At 43.4% G+C, this 27,319-nt stretch overlaps 1 protein-coding gene across 3 annotated transcripts in view; it reads right to left on the bottom strand.

Moving 5' to 3' along the window:
* Positions 1 to 27,319, bottom strand: part of LOC135556639 (MOB kinase activator 2-like) — a 109,312-nt gene that overhangs the window by 50,051 nt on the left and 31,942 nt on the right. The window contains exon 1 of one of the 3 annotated variants that reach the window (XM_064990005.1): positions 6,413 to 6,616. The exons of 1 other annotated variant lie outside the window; for it this stretch is intronic. In XM_064990005.1, coding sequence (XP_064846077.1) covers positions 6,413 to 6,450 — 38 coding nt within the window. In that variant the 5' untranslated portion in view covers positions 6,451 to 6,616. Of the gene's footprint in view, positions 1 to 1,584; positions 1,978 to 6,412; positions 6,617 to 27,319 lie in introns of those variants that run through there. One more of the 3 variants, XM_064990004.1, reaches the window with a different exon arrangement.

Genomic DNA, 27,319 nt, shown 5'->3' with positions numbered 1-27,319 from the left:
GACAACGATTAAATGTAAATCTATGAGCGTTATAGAATTCCTGTTTGCAAACTGCTAGTTTTTCCTTTTCATAGTAAGTTGTGGATAAAATAAATAGTTTTAGACAATAATGCTAACCACTAGTTAACCGGCTTGCCAGCTAGCTAGCTAAATGTACTTACAGCAAATGTAGCTAGCTAGCTAGCTAGCTAGCTAATACAGCCTGATAGCAGTGCTGGTGTAGATCAGCATGTTTGTGCAACTATATATTTTAAATCAAAGTGGAATAAGCAAAGCATGAATATTTTAGCTACATCATAGCTACAGTAAGAGAAAACATGTAATGTAACATTAATTAGGGTCCACTGGGAAACATTGACCAAACCTTTGGTTCCTACCTTGTCACAATAACTCATGTCAAACACATATTCAAAGTGCCCACTTTATTCCATCTTTTGGTTGAAGTTTCATTGAACAGTATACAACATTCAGAATGGACAAAGCCCCATTAAAAACACTTAGAATGTATGTGGTGCCACCCTAGGGTCAAGTATATGTATAACTTTAATTATTAAAAAAACTAAAATATGAAAAATATAGTGATATGATATTATGGCAATATCGTTCAGCCCTCGTGTGCATGTGTTTGAGACTGTTTGGTCCTCACCATTAAACTCTCCATAATGAGCTGATGTTTATGTATATAGCCGTAGTGCAGCTAAAGCGAGTTCTACAACTACATATAAGGAGGGGGGCTCTTCCACCCATTCTGCCTGATTTAACTCACTCATCTGGTAGCATGATGCTAGGTCGACAACTCCCACTGAACCCTCAAGAGCAGGTTGGAGTAGTGTAAAGTTGCTTCTAGACGCTGCTACAAGGTCCGTTGTATGTTCTCCCGAGTGGTTCAGGTTATGATTTAGAGAAGCTGAGCTGATACCAGATCTGTGTCCAAAACTAAACGTGGCCCAGGTAACCATGCTATGCTTACTAAGCTAGCTAACATGGCTCAAGTAACCATGCTAACTAAATAAGAAAAGTAAACAACCTTTTCCCCTCCCAAAACTAGGACCCCTTTAACTGTATGAGAAGGTCAAAGTCTAGCTAGCAGACTACCTCACTGCTCTGCTGTACCAAACAGAAAGGTCTTGGGAAGGAACACAGTGACTGTGTGTACAAACAAACAGACAGAGACCATCCGACCAGCCAGCAGGGCAGTGGACGGGAGGTTGGGCTGGCTACATGCCATTCCTCCTCTAACCAGCCTTGAGACTCCTAACTCAAGGAGGCTAAATCACTACATGGCTCTGGATCTGTGCCATTCTGCCACAATTAGCTTGCTCCCTTCTCCTCTGTCTTACAAAAGCCAAATCTGTGTCGCTACATTGTCTCCTTCAAACCACACCGCAGAATCAGAAACACAAAGCTACAGAGAAGTTTCAGCCACAGAGAGGCAGGGAGAGGGAGTACAGCACCAAAATTAAAACAAAAAGTTACATCAACACAACCAGGAATAACAACCAACAGCGAGAGAACCATATAGAAAGTGAGCGCAAGATGGAGAGAGAGATAAAAGGGGTGAGCAGAGCAAGAGTAGCTAATTACCTATAGAAGAAGCAGTCACAGCAGACCAGGACCCCCATCCAGCTGGTATTAGAGACAGTGGCAGGTCTGTGAGGGTCCCACTCAGGTCTTTCACTCTTCCCTCACTCCTTCTACAGGTGAAGGGGGGGCTCTATCCGAGCACACAGCTCCAGAATAGCACCTCCCGTTTTCTCTCTCTCGCTCACACACACACGGCGGTAACTGGCTGCTCACGAACTGAGTCCACACACACACACTAATAGCAGTCCAATCAGCAAACAGGCCACCACTGATGAATGTCCACAGCACGCTACAGACAACCTCTCACAGCAACTTGGAGCCCGTTCAAAATGTCTTCCTCTCTCTTTCTCGCTAGAACTACTGCTGCCTGCCTCTTTCCTTCCCTCTTCATCCCTCGCTCCCCCTTTCTCTGGCTGGCTCCCACTTGAAAGGAGGGAAGATTAGCTTGGCAAACAGACTCGCATAAACAAACTGCTGACTACTGGGTAGGACAGGGAGGACTGCGGGAAAGAGAGAGTAAGAGAGAGAGGCACACAGGAAGGCTCTGGGCTCTCGCAAAAATCTCTGCCATCTGTATATCCCAAACAAGGAGTAAACACACTTGACCACACACGCCCAAAACAAATTGGCTGATTTGAGATTGGCTGGTTATTGAGTGATACACCTCTGTTAGCTGGCCCATAGCCTGTACTGAAAAACAGAACCTGCAAACCAAGCCTGCCTGTTGAAACTGGGAGATGGTGCTAGGTGTTGCAAAAGAAAAGCTAATGGCAAATGAACAAAGGGTTACGTTCACCTGTCATTCTTCCACATAGGGTGGATTAGAATATGCTATGCTCTGGTCCATGGCCCGTGATGTGAACAGGCAAAAGTGTTGAGGAAGGAGCGCCCTTCTCAAATGGAACCGTAATCTGTGCTGCTCAGTCATGTTGTCAACAAGGCAGCACGTGTGTCATCCAGAAATAAACATCTCTTTTCCAAAAAATGTTACAATTTTCATTTTTTTCATTGAAAAGGCAGATAAAGCATTATCAAAAGTGATCACTTCTGCATGTGAAAATACAGAATCACACTCATTACTCCACAAACTTAATTATGTCACTTTTGCTTTGAGCAGACTTTGACGTGGGCTTGGAACATGGCACCTCCCTCACGCCCGGGTTCAAAACACACCCAATTAACTTTCACCTGGTGCAAAACCTGGGCCAGATGAATCTAATCCCCTCATTGATGCATAGGCAGAAAGTGGGAGTGGCTAGAACACCCCCCCCCCCAAGATTGCAGCCAATCACAGAAGAGCTCTGTGACAGTCAGTGCAGGCATACAAGATGAAGGACACTCCACTTCTCCCTCCTCCTCTAGCTCATCCTTTCCTTCTTTCACTCATTATTTCTCTGACTTTTTACATCTCTCTCCGGGCTGCAGTGCCCCATTAGGTGAGTGTGAAAAGTGTGTGTGTGTAGAGTGAGACAAAGAGATTCACCTTCATAAGGCCATATTGGTTTAGAAGTAGCCTGGAGTTGTGTTGTGATTTAGTTACCAACTTGTTAAAAGGCCCAACGACAAGGTGACACTAATCTCTTCCTGACAAACACACACGACCCAAGCAAGTCTTAAGGTGTCCACATGCTTTCCAGATGAAACAGTTTGTTCATTTTGGACTTCGGTAAGGTTTTTTCTCTGGCTGTTCGGGCACATATTCTTCGAGTCAAGCCAATGTCAGTAGCCGAAGTCTATGCCCCCTCGTCTGCGATTGTTCAACAGTAGGGATTCTTCAATGAAGTGGTCATTCAACGAGAAACGACTCATCCTTATGCACAACACTTCCCCACCCTTCCCTCTGTGTTCCTTCTCCTCCTCTCTGTTCTGTTCTTTATCAGATGAAAGATGGGAGAGGTGCCGCAGTAGCACAGCAAAGCACTTTAACAGCCAATGATGTCATATCCCTCCCCCCTTTCTTCATCCCAAGCTGCCTGTCACCAAGGGCCTCTGCTGCTACTGCCTCGCTTTGAATTACACCTACCTTCACACGCAAACACACTACCTATTTGAGGGAAACAATGTGCCCAAACACCCACCTTTCCGTTCTCTTTCCTTCCCTCTCTCACACACACCCCTTGATTGAAGAGGCAGGGATTGGTCAACAGTAGGGATTCTTAAATTAAGTATTGTCATTCAACGAGAAACAAATCGGGAACACGCAATTTTTTGAAATTGAGAAATACTGCACCAAACATGTAAAATTGCGTGATTAAGATCTCCCTGGCAAAAACGTTGCAATTAATGACAGATTTGAGTTATCTTAACTGACTATTTTGAGGAAGTGTATACTGGCTACGGCGTCTCAAAATGGACAAACAGTACTATTGCAGCTTTTCTCATTTTTCAAGGTAAGGTCTTAAGCGAGTATGTGAGCACACTCGTTCAGCTAGCCGAACTGAAGCATTCTCTCCTCTGGGTCTGTGTGATACAGTTTGTGTGAGTAGTGGAAGGGCCTGTGGCTGATAACAAGGCCAGTGGGTATAGGGTGCCAGAGGGAGATGGAAGGAAACTGCCAATACATCAACACTAATTTTCAACAATTAAAACTGAGGGCATGGTGTGTATAAAACATGTGTGTGGTATGCTTGTTAAACAACACACACACAGAGACACAGAGAGAGACAGAGACAGAGAGAGAGACAGAGAGACAGAGAGACACAGAGAGAGAGACAGAGAGACAGAGAGAGAGAGAGAGAGAGAGAGAGAGAGAGAGAAAGAGAAAGAGAAAGAGAAAGAGAAAGAGAGAGAGAGAGAAAGAGAAAGAGAGAAAAGAGAGAGAGAAAGAGAAAGAGAAAGAGAGAGAAAGAGAGAGAAAGAGAAAGAGAAAGAGAGAGAGAAAGAGAAAGAGAGAAAAGAGAGAGAGAGAGAGAGAGTATGTGTGTGTCAAAACACCCCCCAAAAAAAGAGAAAATGACAAGGAACTGGGAATAATAGTTACAAGGGCCGGATTTAAGAATTTAAATTGCAGAAAGTTTGCCTGGTTTAGCGATGAGGAAGACAAAGCACATCTCTTCATTAAACTTGTGAGTTGAAGATATACATAATGAGGGAGAGAATGAATGACTTCCCAGGGAGAGGAGAGAGAAAGAGAACTTGTGGGCTTGGGTTCTCATGGCCCTACTAGGCAGTGGGCAATCATGTCAACTGAAAGTGGGTGAGGAGACACCACACACCACAGGGGAGATATTTCAGTGGATATTTTTTAATGAAGGGGGGAGAGGGGGAGAGGAGAGGTGGAGAGGAGGGGGTGTAGAGGAGCGAGGAAGGGGGGTGTAGAGGAGAGAGGAAGGGGGGGTGTAGAGGAGCGAGGAAGGGGGGTGGGGTGGAGAGGAGCGAGGAAGGGGGGGGTGGAGAGGAGCGAGGAAGGGGGGGGTGGAGAGGAGCGAGGAAGGGGGGGGTGGAGAGGAGCGAGGAAGGGGGGTGGAGAGGAGCGAGGAAGGGGGGGGTGGAGAGGAGCGAGGAAGGGGGTGGGGTGGAGAGGAGCGAGGAAGGGGAGGAGCGAGGAAGGGGGTGGTGGAGAGGAGCGAGGAAGGGGAGGTGGTGGAGAGGAGCGAGGAAGGGGAGGTGGTGGAGAGGAACGAGGAAGGGGAGGTGGTGGAGAGGAACGAGGAAGGGGAGGTGGTGGAGAGGAACGAGGAAGGGGGTGGGGTGGAGAGGGAGCGAGGAAGGGGGTGGGGTGGAGAGGAGCGAGGAAGGGGGTGGGGTGGAGAGGAGCGAGGAAGGGGGGGTGGAGAGGAGCGAGGAAGGGGGGTGGAGAGGAGCGAGGAAGGGGAGGTGGTGGAGAGGAACGAGGAAGGGGAGGTGGTGGAGAGGAACGAGGAAGGGGAGGTGGTGGAGAGGAACGAGGAAGGGGAGGTGGTGGAGAGGAACGAGGAAGGGGAGGTGGTGGAGAGGAACGAGGAAGGGGAGGTGGTGGAGAGGAACGAGGAAGGGGAGGTGGTGGAGAGGAACGAGGAAGGGGAGGTGGTGGAGAGGAACGAGGAAGGGGGGTTGGAGAGGAACGAGGAAGGGGGGTTGGAGAGGAACGAGGAAGGGGGGTTGGAGAGGAACGAGGAAGGGGGGTGGAGAGGAACGAGGAAGGGGGGTGGAGAGGAACGAGGAAGGGGGGGGTGGAGAGGAACGAGGAAGGGGGGGTGGAGAGGAGAGGAACGAGGAAGGGGGAGAGAGAAACAAGTAATAAATACTTGCTTTGGCAATGTAAACATGTTTTCCATGCCAATAAAGCACTTTGAATTTAATTGAATTGAGAAAGTAAGATGGGGGGGGTCAAAATGAAGTGAGACCACCCCTAAAGCCTGATATTCAGGTTTACACACGGCTCAAACTGCGCGCCACCCAATACACGTCGGCATCACAATGGCAAGGGTCTGGGGCCAGAAAATTAGTTTAAGATTGACATCATCAAACCATTATTCGAACGTCAACTACGTCAAGTCTGCCGTTCACGAACACTCAAATGTGTTAAACGCGTATTTTCATTGCCGTGGCAACCGATGCAATAGATAGTCGTTGTTTTAACCATGATCAGTGAGTTTTCAGTGAAACGGGTTGAGTGAGAGCAACTACTTCCATCAGCTGCATCCATACAGCGTGCGTATCATAACCACGTTTCAATTCAACAATAGAAATGCTCGAAGAGTCACAACACCACACAGGCGACATTAAAGTCACACAATAAACATTGATCAACTGCGTCTGGAAAACTTCACAATGCACTGTTTACGTATATATGTGTCGAATATAGAAAAAAGCCTAACTCGAGTAGTGAATGGATGAAGTAACTTACCTATTCAATGTATAGGAGCCGTTCCGTTTAAACCTCATGCCGGACGATAGGAATCGGATAAAGAAATCCAGAATTGATTACGTTCAGCTTTCGATGCACCTGAAAACGCCCGTGCCTTTGACGGATGTAGACGAGAACAATAAAAACGAAGTTGTCGTGCAGACCTCACTCTTCCTTTTACTCTATATCTCTCGATTCTTCCTTCCAAACCTCCGCCCTCTGTTCGGTTCCCCCAGCTTCCGCTGGGCAGGGTTTACAAGTCGGGGGGCAAGGATGTCAAAACAAATGCTTAGATGAAACAAAAGAACGATAGCTCAACATTCAGATCGCTACAATTGCAGCAGTGAGGATGTCGGAAAATAATCCGAGTAATGATACCTAGTGTTTCTTTAGATATGATGCCCCTATTTCGTGTACTCAGTAACCCGCTTAAGTAAATCAGACACTTTCTCAGACACGTCAATGACTTAAAATAACTTTAAAGCTTTTCGATTGTAGTATAATCTACTAAAGCTATATCAATATCTAACATTACTCGCATGATTTGTATATTCCCTACTTCTACCACCGAAAATAGACTCCTTTGTCAATCAATGCACACTCAGAAATACATCACCATCTGCTTTCCAGTCATGAAAAAATATTCATAGTGCCTATTATTCATCCTTGCCCTACAGATCCACGGATACAGAGGGCGCAAGCACCATTTCATGTTTCAAGTGCGTTTTATATCTCGCAGGCTATATTTTCCTCCTGTATGCTATAGGGAGAGGACAGAACACAGACTCCAAGCGAACACTTGTCAGCGTGTGGACTGTGAGACAGATTGAAGCTAATAATAGACTAAGGAGCCATTAAAGCCTGCTAAATCCACAGCTTCAAGTGTGTGTGTGAGAGAGCGAGTCGGATTCCAGACCTAAGAACATAAGGTAATAGACCTACAGGTCCCTATGAGCAGTACTTGATAGCTAAAATGGTCATTGCTCCATCTTGCCCACTGGTAAACTAGCACCATCCATAACATTTCGGAGCCAAGACGTGTGTGGAGCAGAGGGGGCTGGTGGGAAGAGCTATAGGAGGACATGCTCATTGTAATGGCTTGAGTGGAATAAATGGAATGGAGTCAAACATGTGGTTTCACTATATTCGACATGTTTGATACCGTTCCAGCCATTAATGAGCCCGTCCTCCTATAGCTCCTCCCACCAGCCTCCTCTTGTGCAGAGTAAGGACTTGGCCCAGTCTTCAGACTGATCACGTGCTAAGTGAAATGAGGTGACAGTAATCACTAATCAGGGCGGCGCCTGACAACAACAAAAAAATCTTGGTTGACCAAAAGTCGTCTGTGCTTTATATTTGCTACTGCTCAGCTAAAGAAATAACCTTAGTCGACCAACGGCCTATTGACCAAACATTCAACTGATTGGGGTCAGCCCTAGTAATCATATTACCTTGACATAGAAGGGACAATGAATGACATACAGTGGGGCAAAAAAGTATTTAGTCAACCACCAATTGTGCAAATTCTCCCACTTAAAAAGATGAGAGAGGCCTGTAATTTTCATCATAAGTACACTTCAACTATGACAGACAAAATGAGAGAGAAAAAAAAATCAAGAAAATCACATTGTAGGATTGTTAATGAATTTATTTGCAAATTATGGTGGAAAATAAGTATTTGGTCACCTACAAACAAGCAAGATTTCTGGCTCTCACAGACCTGTAACTTCTTCTTTAAGAGGCTCGTCTGTCCTCCACTCGTTACCTGTATTAATGGCACCTGTTTGAACTTGTAATCAGTATAAAAGACACCTGTCCACAACCTCAAACAGTCACACTCCAAACGCCACTATGGCCAAGACCAAAGAGCTGTCAAAGGACACCAGAAACAAAATTGTAGACCTGCACCAGGCTGGGAAGACTGAATCTGCAAGGTAAGCAGCTTGGTTTGAAGAAATCAACTGTGGGAGCAATTATTAGGAAATGGAAGACATACAAGACCACTGATAATCTCCCTCGATCTGGGGCTCCACGCAAGATCTCACACCGTGGGGTCAAAATGATCACAAGAACGGTGAGCAAAAATCCCAGAACCACACGGGGGGACCTAGTGAATGACCTGCAAAGAACTGGGACCAAAGTAACAAAGCCTACCATCAGTAACACACTATGCCGCCCGTGCAACGAAGGAGTGGCTTCGTAAGAAGCATTTCAAGGTCCTGGAGTGGCCTAGCCAGTCTCCAGATCTCAACCCCATAGAAAATCTTTGGATGGAGTTGAAAGTCTGTGTTGCCCAGCAACAGCCCCAAAACATCACTGCTCTTGAGGAGATCTGCATGGAGGTGGGCCAAAATACCAGCAACAGTGTGTGAAAATCTTGTGAAGACTTACAGAAAACATTTGACCTCTGTCATTGCCAACAAAGGGTATATAACAAAGTATTGAGATAAACTTTTGTTATTGACCAAATACTTATTTTCCACCATAATTTGCAAATTCATAAAAAATCCTACAATGTGATTTTCTGGATTTGTTTTTCTCATTTTGTCTGTCATAGTTGAAGTGTACATATGATGAAAATTACAGGCCTCTCTCATCTTTTTAAGTGGGAGAACTTGCACAATTGGTGGCAGACTAAATACTTTTTTGCCCCACTGTATACAGGTAACAGCCAAAATAAAGGAAACACTAGATAGTTTAGTGACCTGGATCGTTTGTGTGGATGGATGTATGTAGGCTACGTGTGCCTTTAGTACATTTTTTTTATGTAGGTCTGTCCTTGAGCTCTTCTTGTCTATTAATGTTCTGTATTATGTCATGTTTTGTGTGGACCCCAGGAAAAGTAGTTGCTGCTTTTGCAACAGCTAATGGGGATCCTAATTAAATACCAAATACTAAAGTAAATGAAAAGGTACAAGTATACTGAAAGTAGGTGCTTCCACACAGGTGTGGTTCCTGAGTTAAGCCATTAAAACATCCTTTCATGCTTAGCGTCATGTATAAAAATGCCAAGTTGTCCATTATTTTGCCTACCATCACTAGAAGAGATCTCAGTGACTTTGAAAGAGGGGTTTTAAAGAGAGCATGGGGGTTTAAAGGGTGTATGTGTTTCCCAGTCACCAGATCTCAACCCAATTGAACGATTATGGGACATACTGGAGACTGAGAAAGCGTCCCTCCAATAGAGTTCCAGACACTTGTAGAATCTATGCCAAGGCACACTGAAGCTGTTCTGGCGGCTTGTGGTGACCCAACGCCCTATTAAAGGGAAAGGGGGATACCTAGTCCGTTGTACAACTGAATGCATTCAACTGAAATGTGTCTTCCGCATTTAAACCAACCTCTCTGTATCAGACAGGAGCGGGGGGCTGCCATAAAGACACTATGTTGGTGTTTCCTTTATTTTGCCAGTTAGCTGTAGCTGACATTATTACAGTGACATACAGGTGACATTGGGCAGTGCTGTCCTGTGGTTGAGCTGACCCCACATGCATTAACGACTGTATAATACTGTACATTTCCTTGAATTTGTTCTGGACCTGGGGATTGTGAAAAGATGGCATGTCTGGTGGGGTAAGTGTGTGTCAGTCTTTCCTCAACTCTTAACCAAAATAGACTGGCATGCATAGTACTAATATTAGCACAATGACTACAATGAAGAGCAAGACGAGGCCCTCTGTTCTGGGCCAGCTGCAGCTTAACTAGGTCTTTCTGAGCAGCACTTGACCATATGACTGGGTGATAATAAAGAGAAGATAAAACTAGAGTCTGCAGGACTTGCTTTGTGGAGTGTGGTGTCAAAAAAAGCAGAGCATCTCTTTATTACGGACAGACCTCTCCCCATCTCTTTATTACGGACAGACCTCTCCCCATCTCTTTATTACAGACAGACCTCTCCCCATCTCTTTATTACGGCCAGACCTCTCCCCATCTCTTTATTACGGCCAGACCTCTCCCCATCTCTTTATTACGGACAGACCTCTCCCCATCTCTTTATTACGGACAGACCTCTCCCCATCTCTTTATTACGGCCAGACCTCTCCCCATCTCTTTATTACGGACAGACCTCTCCCCATCTCTTTATTACGGACAGACCTCTCCCCATCTCTTTATTACGGCCAGACCTCTCCCCATCTCTTTATTACGGCCAGACCTCTCCCCATCTCTTTATTACGGCCAGACCTCTCCCCATCTCTTTATTACGGCCAGACCTCTCCCCATCTCTTTATTACGGACAGACCTCTCCCCATCTCTTTATTACGGCCAGACCTCTCCCCATCTCTTTATTACGGACAGACCTCTCCCCATCTCTTTACTACGGACAGACCTCTCCCCATCTCTTTATTACGGACAGACCTCTCCTTACCTCTTTATTACGGACAGACCTCTCCCCATCTCTTTATTACGGACAGACCTCTCCCCATCTCTTTATTACGGACAGACCTCTCCCCATCTCTTTATTACGGACAGACCTCTCCCCATCTCTTTATTACAGACAGACCTCTCCCCATCTCTTTATTACGGACAGACCTCTCCCCATCTCTTTATTACGGACAGACCTCTCCCCATCTCTTTACTATGGACAGACCTCTCCCCATCTCTTTACTACGGACAGACCTCTCCCCATCTCTTTATTACGGACAGACCTCTCCCCATCTTTACAACCATTGAGTCTATAATTTGACCATGGCAGTTTACAATCTAAGGTAACACTAAGTAATTTAGTCTCCTCAACATGTTCAACAGTCACACCATTAATTACCAGATTCAGCTGAGGTCTACAACTTAAGGAATGATTTGAACCAAATGCAATGCTCTTAGTTTTAGAGATGTTCAGGACCAGTTAATTACTGACCACCCATTCCAAAAACTCTGTTATAAGGGTTTCAGTGACTTCATCAGCTATGGTTGCTGATGTGGGTAAGGTTGAATCATCAGCATACATGGACACACATGCTTTGTTTTATGCCAGTGACAGATCATTGATAAAAATAGAAAAGAGTAGGGAGAGCTGCTTTGCGGTACACCACACTTTACATGTTTGACAATAGAGAAGCTTCCATTAAAGAAAACCCTCAGTTGTATTAGATATATACAGTAGCTCTGAATCCATAATATGGCAGAGGTTGAAAAGCAATTACACATAAGTTCTCAACAATAGGTTTTGGTCAATGATATCAAAGGCGGCACTGAAATCTAACAGTACAGCGCCCACAATCCTCTTACTATCAATTTCTTTCAACCAGTCAGTCATTTGTGTCAGTGCAGTACATGTTGAGTGCTCTTCTCTATAAGAATGCTGAAAGTCTGTTGTTAATTTGTTTACAGAGAAATAGCATTGCATTTGCTCCCCCAAAAAATCCAACACTTTGCTAAGAGCTGGCAGCAAGCTGATCGGTCTGCTGTTAGAAACAGTCCGAATTACCACTCTTCGGTAGCGAATTACTTTGGCTTCCCTCCAGGCCTGAGGACAAAGACTTTCTCTAGGCTCAGATTAAAAATGTGACAGATAGGAGTCGCTATAGAGTCAGCTACCATCCTCAGTAGCTTTCCATCTAAGTTGTCAATGCCAGGAGGTTTGTCATTATTGATTGATAACAATAATTTTTCTACTTCTCCCACACTAACTTTACAAAATTCTAACTTAATGCCTTTCTTTAATTCTTGTTTTATTATGCATGAGTACGATGGCTCACTGTTCGTTGTTTACAGTTCCTGACTAAATTTAACCACTTTGCCAATCATAAAAATAATTGGTTAAAATCTAAATTGTTTTGTGATGAATAAGCCATCTGATTTGATGAAGGATGGATTTGAATTTGTCGGTCTGCCCATAATTTCATTTAAAGTACTACAAAGCTTTATACAGAATAATTGATCTTGGCTTCATAATATAGTTTCTATTTTTGTTGTTGAATTTAATCACATTTCTCAATTTTCAGTAAGTCAGATGTGCAGCCAGACTTATTAGCCACTCCTTTTGCCCCATCTCTTTGAACCATACAGTTTATCCATTCCTCATCAATCCATGGAGCCTTAACAGTTCTACCAGTCAGTTTCTTAACAGGTTCATGTTTATCAGTAATTGGAAGAAGCAATTTCATAAATTCATTAAGTGCAGCGTCTGGATGCTCCTAATTAATCACATCAGACCAACAAATATTTTAACATCATCCATATAAGAGTCACAGCAATTGTTTTTGTATTATCTCTTATATACTACTTTAGGCCCAGCTTTTAGAATTTAGACTTTTCTGGATATAGCCACTATATTGTGATCACTGCATCCAATGGGTATGGAAACAGCTTCAGAACAAAGTCCTACAGTATTAGTAAAAATGTGATCGATAAATGTGGATGATCTTGTTCCTGCAGTGTTTGTAAACACCCTGGTAGGTTGATTAATAACCTGAACCTGTCCACTTAACTCATGAGCAGACAGCTTGATGAAAACCACTCAACTCTCAGGTCCCCAAGAAAGTAGACCTCTGTTTACATCACATACACTATCAAGCATTTCACACATACTATTTAGATACTGACTGTTAGCACTTGGTGGCCTATAGCAACACCCCAAAAGAAAAGGCTTTAGATGTGCCACACCACTTCCATAACACTTGACATGAGATCTTCTCTAAGCATTACAGGGATATGGCTCTGAATATATACAGCAACACCTCCCAACACCAATCTTCAGTTTCTCTGAGATCATTTCCCTCACTTGACCTCAGACTCCGTCCAGGACTCATGTGTAGATATTGCAATTCCATCCACGACCATGTTGTTCCACCTTATTTGTCCGTCAAGATAATTTGATTTCTCCATCATTGCTATAATGGATTCACACACACAGAACTGATGTCCTCTCTCAATGACTTACAGATTGCTGTCATCTTGCTGTTCTCCTGTTAAAACTCATCGAGCTGATTCTGAGAACTACAAACTGTTCTTCAGGTCCTGGACCTCTCTGGTCAGGTCGTCCATTCTTTTATTAGTGGACTCCACCAGTATTTGGACACAACACTTAAAGCTATTATATTGTTGTTGTAAAAAGTGCTTGTAGAACTCTGTTTTAAAATATCCTAGAGAGAGACACCACCGTTCTCACGGTACTCCTGCCGGCTTTGGTCATGTCATGGTAACAACGTAGGTTACGCTGTTACTCCTCACAATTCCAGACAGGGCAGGTCGCAGGGAAGATTGGAAACAACAAACAGCAGGGAGAGTTAAAGAGGTTACAACAGATCATGTCATATATTTTAAATTGGTAGGAAGTAGAGGTCGACCGATTATGATTTTTCCATGCCGATACCGAATATTGGAGGACCAAAAAAAAGCCGATACCGATTAATCAACAGATTTCTATTTCTTTATTTGTAATAATGACAATTACAACAATACTGAATGAACACTTATTTTAACTTAATATAATACATCAATAAAAATCAATTTAGCCTAAAATAAGTAATGAAACATGTTCAATTTGGTTTAAATAATGCAAAAAACAAAGTGTTGGAGAAGTAAAAGCGCAATAAGTGCCATGTAAAAAAGCTAACGTTTGAGTTCCTTGCTCAGAACATGAGATGAGGTGGTTCCTTTTAACATGAGACTTAAATATTCCAAGGTAAGAGGTTTTAGATGTTAATATAGTATTTATAGGACTATTTCTCTCTATGCCATTTGTATTTCAATACCTTTGACTATTGGATGTTCTTATAGGCACCCCCCCCCCCCTTAAATTATTTAGATGCACTTTTGTAAAGTGGCTGTTCCACTGGATGTCAGAAGGTGAATTCACCAATTTGTAAGTCGCTCTGGATAAGAGCGTCTGCTAAATGACTTAAATGTATAGTATTGCCAGTGTAACAGTATAGCTTCCGTCCCTCTCCTTGCCCCAACCTAGGCTCGAACCAGAAACACATCTACAACAGCCACACTCGAAGCATCGTTACCCATCGCTCCACAAAAGCTGCGGCCCTTGCAAGGCAAGGGGAATAACTACTCCAAGTCTCAGATCGAGTGACGTTTGAAACGCTATTAGCGCGCACCCCGCTAACTAGCTAGCCATTTCACATCGGTTACACCAGCCATTAGGCTGATAGGCTGGAAGTCATAAAAAGCGCTGTGCTTGCGAAGAGCTGCTGGCAAAACGCACAAAAGTGCTGTTTGAATGAATGCTTATGAGCCTGCTGCTGCCTACCATCGCTCAGTCAGACTGCTCTATCAAATCATAGACTTAATTATAACATAACACACAGAAATACAAGCCTTTGGTCATTAATATGGTCGAATCCGGAAACTATCATTTCGAAAACAAAACGTTTATTATTTCAGTGAAATACGGAACATTTCTGTATTTTATCTGACGGATGGCATCCCTAAGTCTAAATATTCTTGTTACATTGCACAACCTTCAATGTTTTGTCATAATTATGTAGAATTCTGGCAAATTAGTTCGCAATGAGCCAGGCTGCCCAAACTGTTGCATATACCCTGACTCTGCGTGCAATGAACGCAAGAGAAGTGACACAATTTCCCCTGGTTAATATTGCCTGCTAACCTGGATTTCTTTTAGCTAAATATGCAGGTTTAAAAATATATACTTCTGTGTATTGATTTTAAGAAAGGCAGTGGTGTTTATGGTTAGGTACAGTCGTCCAACAATTGTGCTTTTTTCGCAAATGCGCTTTTGTTAAATCATCCCCCAGCGTTGCATCCATTATATGCAACGCAGGACACGCTAGATAAACTAGTAATATCATCAACCATGTGTAGTTATAACTAGTGATTATGATTGATTCTTTTTTCATAAGATAAGTTTAATGCTAGCAAGCAACTTACCTTGGCTTCTATTGCATTCACGTAACAGGCAGTCTCCTTGTGGAGTGCAACGAGAGGCAGGTGGTTATAGCGTTGGACTAGTTAACTGTAAGGTTGCAAGATTGGATCCCCCAAGCTGACAGGGTGAAAATCTGTCGTTCTGCCCCTAAATAAGGCAGTTAACCCACCGTTCCTAGGCAGTCATTGAAATTAAGAATGTGTTCTTAACCTCTCTGGGATATGTGGGACGCTAGCGTCCTGGTCAAAAGCCAGGGAAAATGCAGAGCGCCAAATTCAAAGAAATACTATAAAAATCAAACTTTTATTAACCTCTAGCGTCGAGCAATCCCGTATCCGGGAGCGTAATCATAGCCTCAAGCTCATTACCATAACGCAACGTTTCCTATTCATGAAAACCGCAAATGAAATGAAATAAATATATTGATACACAAGCTTAGCCTTTTGTTAACAACACTGTCATCTCAGATTTTCAAAATATGCTTTTCAACCAAAGCTACACAAGCATTTGGGTAAGAGTATTGATAGCCTAACATAGCATTAAGCCTAGCATTCAGCAGGCAACATTTTCACAAAAACAAGAAAAGCATTCAAATAAAATCATTTTCCTTCGAAGTTCTTCAGATGTTTTCAATGACGAGACTCTTAGTTAGATAGCAAATGTTCATTTTTTCCAAAAAGATTATTTGTGTAGACGAAATAGCTCCGATTTGTTCATCACGTTTGGCCAAGAAAAACACCGGAAAATGCAGTCACTTTCAACGCCAAACTTTTTTCCAAATTAGCTCCATAATATTGACAGAAACATGGCAAACGTTGTTTAGAATCAATCCCCAAGGTGTTTTTCACATATCTATTCAATAATCTATCAGTGGTGGCAGTTCTCTTGTCATCGGAAGCAAAGTACTGCAGCTGGAGATTGCGCAATAATTGCAACGGAGGACACCAAGCGACCACCTGGTAAATGTAGTCTCTTATGGCCAATCATCCAATGATATGCCTACAAATACGTCACAATGCTGCAGACACCTTGGGGAAAACGTGGAAAAGGTAAGCTGACTCCGAGCTCCTCCACAGCCACATAAGTAGTCATTGCCATGAGGCGGTTTTAAAAAATGCGGCACTTCCTGATTGTATTTTTATCTGGGTTTCGCCTGTAACATCAGTTCTGTGGAACTCACAGACAAAATCTTTGCAGTTTTGGAAACGCCAAAGTGTTTTCTTTCCAAAGCTGACAATTATTTGCATAGTCGAGCATCTTTACGTGAAAAAATATCTTGTTTAAAACGGGAACGTTTTTCATCCAAAAATTTAAATAGCGCCCCCTATATTTATTATTTTACCTTTATTTAACCAGGTAGGCTAGTTGAGAACAAGTTCTCATTTGCAACTGCGACCTGGCCAAGATAAAGCATAGCAGTGTGAACAGACAACACAGAGTTACACATGGGGTAAACAATTAACAAGTCAATAACACAGTAGAAAAAAAGGGGAGTCTATATACATTGTGTGCAAAAGGCATGAGGAGGTAGGCGAATAATTACAATTTTGCAGAATAACACTGGAGTGATAAATGATACATATCCAAGAAGTTAAATCACGCATGCAAGATAGCAAATTAAAGCTACACTTGTTGTGAATCCAGCCAACATGTCAGATTTCAAAAAGGCTTTTCGGCGAAAGCAAACGATGCTATTATCTGAGGATAGCACCTCGGTAAACAAAGAGAGAAACCATATTTCAACCCTGCAGGCACGACACAAAACGCAGAAACAAAAATATAATTTATGCCTTACCTTTGACGAGCTTCTTTTGTTGGCACTCCAAATGTGTCCCATAAACATCACAAATGGTCCTTTTGTTCGATTAATTCCGTTGATATATATCCAAAATGTCCATTTATTTGGCGCGTTTGATCCAGAAAAACACCGGTTCCAACTTGCTCAACGTGACTACAAAATATCTCAAACGTTACCTGTAAACTTTGCCGAAACATTTCAAACTACTTTTGTAATACAACTTTAAAATTGAAGACGGAATGATCTGTGTTCAATACAGGAGGAAAACAAACTGAAGCATGCTTTCTGGTCATGCGCCTCTATCTAACAGTAAACTTCAAGTGACCCTCATTCAAGATGGCCGTACTTCTTCATTACACAAAGGAATAACCTCAACCAATTTCTAAAGACTGTTGACATCCAATGGAAGTGATAGGAACTGCAAGAAGGTCATTTAGAAATCTGGATTCCAAATGAAAACTCATTGAAAAGAGAGTGACCTCAAAAATAAATCTGAATAGTTTGTCCTCTGAGTTTCGCCTGCTAAATAAGTTCTGTTATACACAGACATGATTCAAACAGTGTTTTCTATCCAAATCTACTAATAATATGCATATCTTATCTTCTGGGGATGAGTAGCAGGCAGTTGAATTTGGGCATGCATTTCATCCGGGCGTGAAAATACTGCCCCCTGTCACCTTGAAGTTAACTGACTTGCCTAGTTAAATAAAGGTATTAAAAAATAAAATATATATTTTTTAAATTCCGATTGTTACGTAAACTTGAAATCAGCCCTAATTAATCGCCCATTCCGATTAATCGGTCGACCTCTCGTAGGAAGGATTTGAAAGTATTTGAACAGGTACCTGTTCATTCTGAGAATTTCTCTGCGCTGGATGGAGAGAAGGATAAGAGGGAGGAAGGGATGAAGAGAAGGTGGGAATGGATGGATGTGTGGAATAATGTATGGTGACTGGAAAGAGGTGCAGAAAGAGTGAGGTTGATGATGTAATGTCTTTGGATCTCAGCTACTCACCACATCTCTGAAAGGCCCTATCATTTGGTGTACAGATGTGCACAGTTATTTGAATATTCAAATATCCAAAAGGACCATAGTATTCAAATACTTGTGCGAGTATTCATTGTGCTGAAAGAGCAGTTCTATTTAACACTGAAAAGGCTTCTTCTAAATTAAAATATCCATGTGACATTGTTACTTACAAGGATGTGCCATGACATTTAAAATCATTCATTTAATAAAACAAACTTTTCTATGGAGTTTTTATGACATAAAAAGACCAGTAGGCTTCACGTATGTAGCTTGTTGTTTATGTTGTCCAATCAAAGAGGCTCAATCTGTGGAAAGTGGAATGAGAGTTCACTAATGCAATGCAAGATGTTAGAGAAGTGAGAAGGAGTAGGCTTCAATTAGCAGCCAACAGGTAGGCTGTTGTTTTGTCTGAATGGGGAGAAAACGCAGCATGTAGCCTCAATTAGCCTAGCTAGCTACTCTAGGCCAATGTTTCCTAACCGTGGTCCTTGAGTACCCCCAAACAGCACACATTTTTTGTAACACTGAACAAGCACACCTGATCTAACTTGCCAACTAATTATCAAGCCCTCAATGAGCTGAATGAGGTGTGTTTGTCCAGGGCTATAATGAAACCGGTGTATTGTTGGGGTACTGGAGGACCAGGGTTGGGAAACACTGCTCTAGGCTACTCCAGTCTAGACAGGTACTGGAGGACCAGGGTTGGGAAACACTGCTCTAGGTTACTCCAGTCTAGACAGGTACTGGAGGACCAGGGTTGGGAAACACTGCTCTAGGTTACTCCAGTCTAGACAGGTACTGGAGGACCAGGGTTGGGAAACACTGCTCTAGGTTACTCCAGTCTGGACAGGTACTGGAGGACCAGGGTTGGGAAACACTGCTCTAGGTTACTCCAGTCTGGACAGGTACTGGAGGACCAGGGTTGGGAAACACTGCTCTAGGCTACTCCAGTCTAGACAGGTACTGTAAAATGGGATGATAGCATTGTGGCTGTTAGAAGTTAGCTAGTGTTGGCTTTAACAGAGTTGCCTTGGCTTCTGCATTTCTCGGTCTCCCTCGGTCTGCTGGCTCCCATCTCACACACTGCCCCCTCCGCAGCTGCAGCAATGCACCAGCCTCTCTCCCTCACACAGCAGGTTAAAAACGTTCATATTTTGTTAAAATAAACTTCTTTTTTTAAAGATATATATATATATATATATATATTAATACATGCTTTTCAAATATCCGACAGAAATTCATGATACTATTTTAATATTGTAACTGGTTTGAAATAATTTTGTGTGTGTGTGTGTATTCTCTCTCTCCTGCACCAGACCGCTTAGGGATGGTTGTAGTGGCTCCAGGGTGGTTTATTACCCACACAGCTGATCACTCACTCTGCTAGAGCCACACAGCTGATCACTCACTCTGCTAGAGGATGTGGGAAACTGCAGACCACAGACACCTTTAGCCAGTCCTTTATTGTGCAACTCTGAACTTAAAACCCTCCCCTTTTCCATCCATCCTGCCATTCCTCCCCCGTTGGTCCCTTTCTCATTCCCTCCCGTCATTGACTCTGTTCTCCTCCCTCCATTCATCTTTCCATCTCTTCATTCATTCTGCCGTTCTCTATCCTTCTCTTCATGCCTTCCTCTTTTGACATTCATCACCCAACTTGCATAATTGATCCTTTTCATTGCGTCCTGGTGTGAGTTTCATAAGAGCAGTATAGTGTGCTTGTATGGTTTCATGCTAATGACCAAGCAGTCAGTGTTCCCTTCACCTGTTGACATCATCTTCATGATCATCATCATTCCCACCCAGACAGAAGTCTCCTCTCTGCTTTCCCCTGTTTTCTAGTAGTTTTGCTACCAAGAGAAGAAAATGCAGCTTTTTCTGTCCTCCTCTCAGTAACAGCTGCTGGGTTCTGAGGCTGAGAAGTTAACAGGCAGAAAGAGAAGGTTTTCAGAAAAGCTTCCAACACTGCAGTGCATAATAACAGTCCCAGTCCTCTCTCTTCCCCCCTCACAGGCTTTCCAGGAATACAGAAAATGTGTACAGGCCTAGTCGGATTCTCTGCACCTCAACCCATGTTGGTTGAAGCACTGTACCATCTACTCCTCATGAGAGAACCTCGGACAAGGCCGGATTGGATGCTCCAGTTATGAAAGTCAGTCTTTTTTTTACTCACGCCTCCAACCAGGGTTCACATTGCATTATTGACTCAGTGGTGCTGGTCCGTCTGGACGACCAATGGGAATACTTTTAGAAGGGGCGTGCCCACATCCATACCTTCAGTAAAACTATTTGGGAGGGTTCTGCTCTGTTATGGTAAATCTTGGTATCACCCTCAGGCACCCCTGTAATTCAAATAGTTTAAACGACTACTGACTTTTGGTCAGTTTTAATGTTAATTCCCACCGAGAATGCAATCCAATCTATGAGAGAAATAATCCTTCAAGGGATGAATGAACGGTTTGACTGAGCCCTGCATTGCCTGCCCTATAGGCTCAAACAACAACAACCATGGGTTTCTCTAGTCTAGACCGCGGCTGGACATGAGAGCTGTGCTCTGGCACCACCCAATGGTTCCAAGTGCTACTGAAATCTATTTTTTCCCGATGGGAGAGAAGGGGAGAATCTCAATTGCATTACCTTGATTCCTCACGCCCTCTCTCCTCGCCTCCTAAGGAGAAGCTAGTGCAGCTACTGAAGTACCGCCACTGGGGCTGCTATGATCGCTTGTATGTGCTGGAGTTGATATCATGTGATCAAAGAGATGAGGAACTGGAAGGAGGTGAGGAAAGGAGATGAAATGGCAGGGAGGGAAGAGAGAAGCAGCCATTAATGTCGAGCTGTCTGGTTTGGGCTGGCTGCACAGAGAGAGACATGACAGAGAGAGGATCTCTGTGTTGACTGGCTGATATGCTGTCTAGTATGCCGACTGGTATTCCTGATATGCACTGGACTTGAACTCATGCGATGAAGGGAAGGAGACAAGGAGCCATAGAAGAAGCCATTGATCCTTTTGTTGCTGAGAATTTCCCTGTGCAAATGAGTTTAATTATTCAAATCAAATTTTCTTGGTCGCATACACATTTTGCAATGTTGTTGCGGGTGGCAATTCAAATTTGATTTGTCACATACACATGGTTAGCAGATGTTAATGCGAGTGTAGCGAAGTGCTTCTAGTTCCAACAATGCAGTAATAACCAATGAGTAATCTAACCTAACAATTCCACAACTACTACCTTATACACACAAGTGTAAAGGGATAAAGAATATGTACATAAAGATATATGAATGAGTGATGGTACAGAACGGCATAGGCAAGATGCAGTAGATGGTATCGAGTACAGTATATACATGAGATGAGTATGTAAACAAAGTGGCATAGTTAAAGTGGCTAGTGATACATGTGTTAAATAAAGATTCAGTAGATGATAGAGTACAGTATATACAGTGCCTTGCGAAAGTATTCGGCCCCCTTTAACTTTCCGACCTTTTGCCACATTTCAGGCTTCAAACATAAAGATATAAAACTGTATTTTTTTGTGAAGAATCAACAACAAGTGGGACACAATCATGAAGTGGAACGACATTTATTGGATATTTCAAACTTTTTTAACAAATCAAAAACTGAAAAATTGGGCATGCAAAATTATTCAGCCCCCTTAAGTTAATACTTTGTAGCGCCACCTTTTGCTGAGATTACAGCTGTAAGTCGCTTGGGGTATGTCTCTATCAGTTTTGCACATCGAGAGGCTGAAATTTTTTCCCATTCCTCCTTGCAAAACAGCTCGAGTTCAGTGAGGTTGGATGGGGGCCGAATACTTTCGCAAGGCACTGTACATATACATATGAGATGAGTAATGTAGGGTGTGTAAACATTATATTAGGCAGCATTGTTTAAAGTGGCTAGTGATATATTTTACATCAATTTCCATCCATTTCCATTATTAAAGTGGCTGGAGTTGAGTCAGTGTGTTGGCAGCAGCCACTCAATGTTAGTGGTGGCTGTTTAACAGTCTGATGGCCTTGAGATAGAAGCTGTTTTTCAGTCTCTCGGTCCCTGCTTTGATGCACCTGTACAGACCTCGCCTTCTGGATGATAGCGGGGTGAACAGGCAGTGGCTCGGGTGGTTGTTGTCCTTGATGATCTTTATGGCCTTCCTGTGACATCGGGTGGTGTAGGTGTCCTGGAGGGCAGGTAGTTTGCCCCCGGTGATGCGTTGTGCAGACCTCACTACCCTCTGGAGAGCCTTACGGTTGTGGGCGGAGCAGTTGCCGTACCAGGCGGTGATACAGCCCGACAGGATGCTCTCGATTGTGCATCTGTAGAAGTTTGTGAGTGCTTTTGGTGACAAGCCAAATTTCTTCAGCATCCTGAGGTTGAAATGGCGCTACTGTGCCTTCTTCACAACGCTGTCTGTGTGGGTGGACCAATTCAGTTTGTCCGTGATGTGTACACCAAGGAACTTAACTTACTACCCTCTCCACTACTGTCCCGCCGATGTGGATAGGGGGGTGCTCCCTCTGCTGTTTCCTGAAGTCCACAATCATCTCCTTTGTTTTGTTGACGTTGAGTGTGAGGTTATTTTCCTGACACCACACTCCGAGGGCCCTCACCTCCTCCCTGTAGGCCGTCTCGTCGTTGTTGGCAATCAAGCCTACCACTGTGGTGTCATCCGCAAACTTGATGATTGAGTTGGAGGCATGCATGGCCACGCAGTCGTAGGTGCACAGGGCAGGGTCGAGACCCAGGGTCTCGAGCTTGATGACGAGTTTGGAGGGTACTATGGTGTTAAATGCTGAGCTGTAGTCGATGAACAGCATTCTCACATAGGTATTCCTCTTGTCCAGATGGGTTAGGGCAGTGTGCAGTGTGGTTGCGATTGCGTCGTCTGTGGACCTATTGGGGCGGTAAGCAAATTGGAGTGGGTCTAGGATGTCAGGTAGAGAGGAGGTGATATGATCCTTGACTATTCTCTCACAGCACTTCATGATGACGGAAGTGAGTGCTACGGGGCGGTAGTTGTTTAACTCAGTTACCTTAGCTTTCTTGGGAACAGGAACAATGGTGGCCCTCTTGAAGCATGTGGGAACAGCAGACTGGTATAAGGATTGATTGAATATGTCCGTAAACACATCAGCCAGCTGGTCTGCCCATGCTCTGAGGACGCGGCTGGGGATGCCGTCTGGGCCTGCAGCCTTGCGAGGGTTAACACATTTAAAATGTTTTACTCAAGTCGGCTGCAGTGAAGGAGAGTCTGCAGGTTTTGGTAGCGGGTCATGTCAGTGGCACTGTATTGTCCTCAAAGCGAGCAAAAAAGTTATTTCGTCTGTCTGAGAGCAAGACATCCTGGTCCGCGACGGGGCTGGTTTTCTTTTTGTAATCCATGATTGACTGTAGACCCTGCCACATACCTCGTGTCTGAGCGGTTGAATTGCGACTTTACTTTGTCTCTATACTGACGCTTAGCTTGTTTGATTGCCTTGCGGAGGGAATAGCTACACTGTTAGTATTCGGTCATGTTTCCGGTCACCTTGCCCTGGTTAAAAGCAGTGCTTTCAGTTTTGCGCAAATGCTGCCATCAATCCACGGATTCTGGTTTGGGAATGTTTTAATCGTTGCTGTGGGTATAACGTTGTCTGTATGAACTCGCTCACCGAATCAGCGTATTCGTCAATGTTGTTGTTGGACGCAATGCGGAACATATCCCAATCCACGTGATCGAAGCAGTCTTGAAGCGTGGAATCAGATTGGTCGGACCAGCGTTGAACAGACCTGAGAGCGGGAGCTTCTTGTTTTAGTCTCTGTCTGTAGGCAGAAAGCAACAAAATGGAGCAGTGGTCAGCTTTTCCGAAAGGAGTGCAGGGGAGGGCCTAATATGCGTCGCGGAAGTTTGAATAACTAATAATGATCCAGGGTTTTACCAGCCCTGGTTGCGCAAACGATATGCTGATAGAAATTAGGGAGTCTTGTTTTCAGATTAGCCTTGTTAAAATCCCCAGCTACAATGAATGCAGCCTCAGGATATGTGGTTTCCAGTTTACATAGAGTCAAATAAAGTTTGTTCAGGGCCATCGATGTGTCTGCTTGGGGGGGAATATATACGGCTGTGATGATAATTGAAGAGAATTACCTTGGTAGATAATGCGGTCGAAATTTGATTGTGAGGAATTCTAAGTCAGGTGAACAGAAGGACTTGAGTTCCTGTATGTTGTTATGGTCACACCAGGTCTCGTTAATCATAAGGCATATCCCCCGTGTAGTGAAATGCTTGTGTTCAAAGTTGCTTAGGGGCCTGAAACAAGGCGGCCATGTCTATAGGAGCCATCTTCTTCTGATTTACAGAAATTCACTGAAAACCCACACTAACACGGAACCCAAACCAGCTGCACACGCACCATCGTGCATACATTTATTTTGTCCCCCCACACCAAATGCGATCACGACACGCAGGTTAAAATTAGAGGTCGACCGATTAATCGGAATGGCCGATTTAATTAGGGCCGATTTCAAGTTTTCATAACAATCGGAAATCTGTATTTTTGGGTGCCAATTTGACTTTCTAAAATTTATATATAGTTATTGTTTTATACCTTTATTTAACTAGGCAAGTCAGTTAAGAACACATTCTTATTTTCAATGACGGCCTAGAAATGTTGGGTTAACTGCCTTGTTCAGGGAAGGAACAGCATATTTTCACCTTGTCAGCTCGGGGGAGTCAATCTTGCAAACTTACAGTTAACTAGTCCAACGCAATAACGACCTGCCTCTCTCTTGTTGCACTCCACAAGGAGACTGCCTATTATGCGAATGCAGTAAGCCAAGGTAAGTTGCTAGCTAGCATTAAACTTATCTTATAAAACACAATCACTAGTTAACTACACATGGTTGATGATATTACTAGATATTATCTAGCGTGTCCTGCATTGCATATAATCTGAGCATACAAGTATCTAAGTATCTGACTGAGCGGAAGTAGGCAGAAGCAGGCGCGTAAACATTAATTCAAACAGCACTTTCGTGCGTTTTGCCAGCAGCTCTTCGTTGTGCGTCAAGCATTGCACTGTTTATGACTTCAAGCCTATCAACTCCCGAGATGAGGCTGGTGTAACCGAAGTGAAATGGCTAGCTAGTTAGCGCACGCTAATAGTGGTTCAAACAAAACTCGCTCTGAGCTTTCCAGTAGTTGTTCCCCTTGCTCTGCATGGGTAACGCTGCTTCGATGGTGGCTGTTGTCGTTGTGTTGCTGGTTCGAGACCAGGGAGGAGCGAGGAGAGGGACGGAAGCTATACTGTTACACTGGCAATACTAAAGTGCCTATAAGAACTTCCAATAGTTGAAGGTTAATGAAATACAAATGGTAGAGGGAAATAGTCCTATAATTTCTATAGTAACTACAACCTAAAACTTCTTACCTGGAAATATTGAAGACTCATGTTAAAAGGAACCACCAGCTTTCATATGTTCTCATGTTCTGAGCTAGGAACTGAAATGTTAGCTTTCTTACATAGCACATATTGAATTTTTACTTTCTTCTCCAACACTTTGTTTTTGCATTATTTAAACCAAATTGAACATGTTTCATTATTTACTTGAGGCTAAATAAATTTTATTGATGTATTATATTAAGTTAAAATAAGTGTTCATTCAGTATTGTTCTAATTGTCATTATTACAAATAAGTAAATTAAAAAAATATTAAATTTAAAAAATAAAAATTGGCCGATTAATCAGTATCGCCTTTTTTGGTCCTCCAATAATCGGTATCGGTGTTGAAAAATCATAGTCGGTTGACCTCTAGTTAAAATATCAAAATAAACTCTGAACCAATGACATTAATTTGGGGATAGGTCGAAAAGCATTAAACATGTATGGCAATTTAGCTAGTTAGCTTGCACTTGCTAGCTAATTTGTCCTGGGATATAAACATTGAGTTATTTTACCTGAAATGCACAAGGTCCTCTACTCTGACAATTAATCCACACATAAAACGGTCAACTGAATCGTTTCTAGTCATCTCTCCTCCTTCTAGGCTTTTTCATCTTTGAACTTATATGGTGATTGGCATCTACACTTTCATAGTATTACCACGAGAACCGGCAAAACAGTTCATCTTTCAATCACCCACGTGGGTATAACCAATGAGGAGATGGCTCGTGGGTACCCGCTTCTATAAACCAATGAGGAGATGGGAGAGGCAGGACTTGCAGCGCAATCTGCGTCAGAAATAGGAATGACTTCTATTTTAGCTCTTGGCAACACAGATGCTCGTTGGCGCACGCGAGCAGTGTGGGTGCAATAATTGAATAACATGGATTTCTACATTTATTTTGCAACGCACGCAACGTGTCCGGTCTGGTCAGCATGTAACACACGGTTATATTAACAGCATTGCACTTTTCTTGTAGCCTACTTTTGGCCAGATAATAGCCTCACCACTGATCAAGCAACATTATGGACTTTTTGCTGTGACAATATTCACTATGTGTACAAAACATTAGGATCACCTTCCTAATGTTAAGTTGCACCCCCTTTTTGTCCTCAGAACAGCCTCAATTTGTCAGGGCATGGGTGATGGAACATTCTTGATACACACAGGAAACTGTTGAGCGTGAAAAACCCAGCAGCATTGCAGTTCATGACATACTCAAACCGGTCTGCCTGGAACCTACAACCCTACCTTGTTCAAAGGCCCTTCAATATTTTATCTGAATGGCACATATACACAATACATGTCTCAATTGTCTCCTCCCCTTCATCTACACTGATTGAAGTGGATTTAACAGGTGACGTCAATAAGGGATCTTAGCTTTCACCTGGATTATAATGGAAAGAGCAATGTAGGTCCAATGAAGATCCTACACCTGTAAGTAACCATATTCTGAGGAAACAAAGTCCCACATGTAGTGTCACGTACACTATAGGCCTAAGCATCAGACAGGAAGCAGCAGGCCTAAGCATCAGACAGGAAGCAGCAGGCCTAAGCATCAGACAGGAAGCAGCAGGCCTAAGCATCAGACAGGAAGCAGCAGGCCTAAGCATCAGACAGGAAGCAGCAGGCCTAAGCATCAGACAGGAAGCAGCAGGCCTAAGCATCAGACAGGAAGCAGCAGGCCTAAGCATCAGACAGGAAGCAGCAGGCCTAAGCATCAGACAGGAAGCAGCAGGCCTAAGCATCAGACAGGAAGCAGCAGGCCTAAGCATCAGACAGGAAGCAGCATTGAGGTCAGGTCATGCCAGAGAGAA

This window comes from Oncorhynchus masou, chromosome 15 (genome assembly GCF_036934945.1).
Source record: "Oncorhynchus masou masou isolate Uvic2021 chromosome 15, UVic_Omas_1.1, whole genome shotgun sequence".
NCBI lineage: Eukaryota > Metazoa > Chordata > Actinopteri > Salmoniformes > Salmonidae > Oncorhynchus > Oncorhynchus masou.
Note: the sequence above shows the minus strand (reverse complement) of the source record. Positions and strands in the feature narration are given on the sequence as shown.